At 41.0% G+C, this 6,176-nt stretch overlaps 1 protein-coding gene across 1 annotated transcript; it reads right to left on the reverse strand.

Moving 5' to 3' along the window:
- Nucleotides 1-1,730: 1,730 nt before the first annotated feature.
- On the reverse strand, nt 1,731-4,790 carry LOC113577732 (transmembrane protein 121). Its single transcript, XM_027010571.3, has 3 exons — nt 4,531-4,790; nt 4,121-4,173; nt 1,731-3,830 (listed from the first exon to the last, which is right to left on the reverse strand). The coding sequence occupies exon 3, from the start codon at nt 3,623-3,625 to the stop codon at nt 2,675-2,677; it is 951 nt and encodes a 316-aa protein (XP_026866372.1). The 5' UTR covers nt 3,626-3,830; nt 4,121-4,173; nt 4,531-4,790; the 3' UTR covers nt 1,731-2,674.
- Nucleotides 4,791-6,176: the final 1,386 nt, after the last annotated feature.

The raw sequence follows: 6,176 nt of genomic DNA on the forward strand, positions 1-6,176 counted from the left end.
CCTTTAATAACAAAGGAACCCCTGAGAGGGCCAGTGGGGAAAGCCTACCTTAAGATGGCTGCATCCTGTTGACTGTTACTACTCCCACTCCCATATACCTGGTTTATATATATATATATATATTATAAATGACGATGATTAACAAGTTGGTGGTTCCAAAGATTAAGAAGAATCCAATAAAAGGAAAAGGAAGGAAAAAGAAGGCAGTGCATTAGGTAGAAAGTACGACAATCAGTAGATCAAAAATACATCAATGACAATACAGCTTCTTAGCTATTTCTATATGTACTATATGTACACCTTTTTCTTTGTTTAAAGGTGGATGGAATGTAATCATTCAACATAATCTCCTTCTATGCTGCCCTGAAATTACCAGATGGAATGTCACTGAATAACTGCTTCAGTTAGTGCCATACCTGAGAGGACATGTTATACCAAAGAAGCAAAATAAGGTTGGCATCTGCAAAGATGCTATATGAGTAGGTGAAGGGAGTCCAGGAGATCAGCACTGTCTCTGTGTGTGAAGGAGGAGATCTGAGCAACTGCTGAATGTGTTCTTGCTTTGAGGTGCCATATATCTCTCTCTCTCTCTCTCTCTCTCTCTCTCTCTCTCTCTCTCTCTCTCTCTCTCTCTCTCTCTCTCTCTCTCAATCACATGCTTATAATTTCTGGCATAAGGAGCAGCACCACAGTGTTGAATCTATTTTTACCTATGTTCATTAGTTACAGCAAACACATGCAAAATTATATTAGGCTTGCTTTTCATACACTAGCACTCCAAAGGAATTTAAACTAGGATAATTCTGGCTTGTTTAGGGAAATAATGACATTTAACTTACCCTTACAATTTGCCATTTCCAAAGGGAGTTCCCTTATTTAACAGGTTATTCCCTTTTTTAACACATTTTCTTTTCTATAAAAATGCTGTAAAAATTGCTGTATGATGCTGTAAAAATTACAGAATCATACAGAAACCACCAGTATCTTTGTTAAAGCTTGCATTGAACAAACTACAAAAAAATAAATAATAATAAGTGGCTTTAGTTATCATAGCACAGTTATCTGAAAGCACTTTTCAAGTAAAGTATTTTTGTATTTCTGATATGACAAAAATTATCCTCAAGATTGTCCTTCCACTGAACTTCAATCTCAGTCTTGTTATTTTTGGACCATTTAATCTCATTTCAGTAAATGTAGATAAAGGGCAATGCAGTGTGGATGAAATTTTATTTTCCTTCCTCAGCATTCTGGAGGTGGTTGAACCCGCATGGCTTATGACGCAGGGGAGCAACAAAGGTCAAAGCACAGTGCACAGCCATGTGACCTGCCTCACCTGTGCCAGTACTCCAGATGCACAGCCACAAACCTGAACATATCATCTTATTTATGTTCATCCATTCATCTTGCTCAGATGCCAGTACTGGAAGAGAAGGCTTGGTGCCGGGCACGCTGAAGATGCATAGTGTTAGCTGAAAGGGTCTGTATTAACCATTAACCTTTAATTGGGGATTAAGACAGAGTGAGGAAAATCACTGGCTATTTTTCCTTTGTAACACTGTCTAATTTAAAGCCCTCAGTAGAATTCTAATTAGGACATGAAACGTGCTCAATCTTCCCCCAATCAGAGAATTAGTCTATGTCCACATGCAAACAATACACAGTCCAAACAAACACACAACACAGGGCACCTTATATGTACACAATACTTTATCAAAGGACTACATAAAAAACACATTTCCCTTTTTTAAAAAAGAAAAAAAATCTCTTTCCATAGAGGATTTATACACGCAATGTATTTTTATCGATTTCTTTTTTTCTTTTTTATCGAACAATGATCAAGGCAAGCAGACTCTATGGGGAAAAAAAAGTAACATCACAACACATTATTTTGCTGACTTCAGTGTTATTACTAATCACACTTTTGAAAAATATATTCATATATAAATCCATGTTATTGTAATGTTGTTTAGAAAAAATACATAATCCAGTACACCCTCTTTGCGTGCATGGTACTGTGGGCAGTAACGGAACCCCACTATTTTGCATTTGGTCTGTGAGTAAAACTGCACAGAAATTTAGCAGATTAGATTTTAACATGAATGTGACATCTTCAAAAAAAAACATGCCAATGCAATTCAACATTTTTCATTTTTATGAGAAGCAACAATGGACTAGTGTTAAGGCAGGCTGTCTTTGTTTGGCTGGGCTAATCTTACACTCACTGTAGTTAAACAAAGCTCATAGAGCACATTGAGATCACCTGCAACTCATACATGACCTCATATATAATCACACGTAATCACAAACAAATTCATGTTTTAGTTAATCCAAAATTGTACATGATGTCGGACATGTCTCTTTTGCAGTAACAGACCTGGCACTGGTGGCTACCTGGTCTATTTAAGAGCTGTGTGATGAGAGTAGAAGATACAAGGCCAGGATCAGGCACATTTTTTAAAACCAGCAATTTGCTCCTAAACACGGTGGCATAAGCTGTGATGAGAGGAGCCGTTTTGCTGCACTGGCTCTGGACTCTATATGCAGTGACAGCTTTCCACAGTGGCCATCTTGCCAGTGCTCCAATTTTGCAACTTCTCTTCATCAAGATCCACAATATCCATACCCACATTCTTAGGAGCATGTGCAGGTGTGAACAACGCTTGTATTCCATGTGTCATGTGTGCTCGCATGAGGTCAGTTCATGCAAAGGCCCCTGGTCCTGCAGGTTAACCTGCCGTTGGGAGGATGCCACACGACTCACTGGCACTGAGTTTTTCTGCAGCTCAATCCCAAAGGCAGGAGGAGCACTCTGCAACTGTCTCCTATACTGCACAAAGCTGCATGTCTTCAGCATAATGGCCAGGATGTTCTTCCCCATAAGGATCCCTGACACTCTGTTGTCCTTGTAAAGGACCATGTTCCCTCCTCGGATGAAGAGGGTTACAATGTTTATAGTGACCAGACTGAGGATGGGGTACAGCATCATCTTGTGGGGACTGATGTTAACACCCTGCATGCTGATCTCACTGAGCGACACGCATGGCAGTACCAGTAGGAGGATGTAGCAGTAGAAGAACATCAGGCCCTCAGCCCACAGTGGGAGGCCTTTCTTTTGCGGCTCCCACAGGTTAGCCTGGATGTCCAAGACATCCAGCAGGTCCACTACCACCCAAAAAAGTCGATTTCGTATTTCCTCTTTCTTCTTGAAAGCCCTCACGTACTCCATGTGATCAATGGCTACTAGGATAATAAACAGGACAGGGATGCAAATAGAAAGCAGAAGTGTCAGAGCTTTGCGTGCTAATGCATCCAGACTCTTACGGTCAGCTTTGTAGTTCTGGTAGACAAAGTACACCTTAATCTCCAGGACAAAGATATAGAGGAACCAGAGGATCATAGCATAGCCACGCTTAGCTGCTTTCACCTCTGCACCCACCCACACGGCCACATAGCGCAACACAATCAGGAAACATAGGTCTCCCACTGTCACCATGATGCAAATCCCCACCTTGCGTGTCCCGTGGTTCTGCTCAACGAGATAGGCATCCATCAGCGCCATGCTGCTCATGATGATGATGGTGGACAAGCAGACATGCGGCTTGTTGGTAGGAGGAGGCGGGACCATCCTGCTGTGAGCTGGCTGCTGGAGCCTCTTGGATAGCCCCCTAATGTGTTGGTTTGGGGAGACTCCTTTGGAAAGGGGTGCAGGATTGGAACCTCAGACTATGCTTCCTCCCTGTGCTGGTCGCATGGCCAATGACCAGAGTGTACTAACTGGGCACGCTCAGATCACCTTGATGGACACCTGCTGTCTGAAGAGCCTGTAGCATCTGTGTTGGAGTAAAACACTGAAGTAAAGCCAGGAGGGAACAAATTATACAAACCAATACACACTCACGCACAACCTCTCAGTGGCTTAAAAAGAGTCAGAGCACTAAAATGACTAATAAAAGGATCATGATATCTGGTTAAAAAGCAATATATATATATATATATATATATATATATATATATATATATATATATATATATATATATATATATATATATTTAACAGAGCATTTCATTTTCTTGACTGCTTTTGCAGTCCAAAGCATAAGAAAGAAATAGATTAACTTACTTTCCAATCAATTTAGATTTCTTCCGATTCACTGACGTCCATAGGAGAATGCTCTGAGAGCAAAACAGGGCAGAAATCCATAAGAGTGGCTGAGAGAAAATGCAAAGAATCCTGTCCCTGAACTCAAGTTTTAAATCCACTAGTCATGGATGTTTCTTTAAGGTAAAGTAAAAAAAAAAATCAGAAATATCACAGAGTTAATCCAAGTTTGGATAACTTTAACCAGACCGCTGAATAGAGCTCAGAAACTGCTTGTATTTCTGGCACAGAACAAAAAAGAGAAAATAATGATGTGTTCTTCTTTCATCAGAAATGTATCACATTTTGCACTTTCAGAAGGAAATAAATTCAGACAAAAACCTTCTACTGTTGTTTTTATACTTCTAAAAACACAGTTCATTATAAAATACCTCATTTAAAAGCAGCTCTTTACAAAGATAGTGTTTGCATGAGGTGCGTTGGGGCGATCTGTCAGCATGCTAGAGGATCCGGCGAATGCGGATGCAGGTGTTGCTGTGGAGCTGCGTGCCCTGCATGGTCAGTTCTTCTGTGCTGCGTGGGAAGCTGTTGTCTGCCTCCCTCTCTCCTCCTGGCTGTAGAGCGCGGGGGCTCTGCTCCTTTCACCACCTCCTCCGTCTCTTTCTCTGGCTCCAAGCTCAGGAGCACTGCATCACGGATGGCAGTGTGCAGAGAGTGAGTCCCCTCTGCGTGTGAGTGAGCAAGACAGAGAGAGAGAGAGAGAGAGGGAGGGAGCGAGAGAGAGCGAGTGTGATTATTGCACCGTGTGTGTGCACATGCACATATGTGCACGAGCTTGTGCGTGTTTGTGTGTATGCGTGTGTGTGTGTGTGTGTGTGTGTGTGGGTAAGCATATGCACATGTGCGTGTATGCATGTGCTCTTTTTGCCTGCTCCCCTCAACCACCATCACGCTGAGGCTCCTCAGTCTGACTCCCCTCCCCCTCAATCTTTCTCTCCCCTGCACTCACCGTCCCTCCATGTCCTCCTATCTGTCTCTCTCTCTTTCTCCTCTATCCCCTCCCTGTGACTTCACTCATATGTATGAAGGTGCTTGCTGTGTGGAGAGAGTACTTGGTGGACCACAGCTGCAGAGAAGCACCGAAAGTAAGATAGAAGGAGAAAGGGAGTTAATCCAGGTCTTTCATACATTCTACTTTCACACACACACACACACACACACACACACACACACACACACACACACACAACAGACTGGTTTGCTGCTGTTTTTCTTTTGTTTTTGCCTCAGGTCCTGCTTCATGCTTAGATGCATTTCCCAAAACTGAAACCGCACAAAATAGTGCGTCAAAGCCCCACTACATTAATACAAGGGGCTGCAGCCCTTTTCACTTCTGTTGCCACAAAATGCAAATACTAAAGCACATTTCTGCAAAACATAGACCATGTTCTCAAAAGTTCTCAAAAGTTCCCAGTTCTCTTTCCCATGTATGTCACTTCTTACACTGACAGTTGTTCATTGTGTAATTTAGTGTATACAAAATTCTCTATACAGTGAGCAGTGTGTTTGTACAAAAGAAAAGGCCAGTGTGATACAAGTGAATTTAAAGTGTTATAGTGAGTCACTGTAAATGTGTGTTTTGACTTATGTGGTTAATGAGTTTCTTTTTCAAGGTTGATAAACATTTAATTTATTTTTAGGATAAGGTGTTTCAAGAAATGCAGCTAAGAGAAACAATTTAGTATTTTGTGTATTCAAAAGCTGTACAGTGCACAAGCCTTTAGAGGCACATACCTTTGTCTTATGTACCTATTTTTATATAATGATTGCACTCGGGTTTTGGTGATTGACTGATGTGTTTTGGTCCCCATGTTATTCTTGGTTGTTTTATATAAAGAGCTACCCTTTTCTGACCATAAACAAGATATTAGCATTTTTTTTTTGCATAAAAATATGTTAATGCATACAAAAATATATGCTGACACTGATCAATATTTGTTTAAAATTAAAGTATATGAACTGTGAATAATATCAAATTCTGAGGTCTCAAAACTAACTGTTGCACCTAATACCTTAT

This window comes from Electrophorus electricus, chromosome 12 (genome assembly GCF_041902795.1).
Source record: "Electrophorus electricus isolate QZ-2024a chromosome 12, ASM4190279v1, whole genome shotgun sequence".
NCBI classification, from domain to species: domain Eukaryota; kingdom Metazoa; phylum Chordata; class Actinopteri; order Gymnotiformes; family Gymnotidae; genus Electrophorus; species Electrophorus electricus.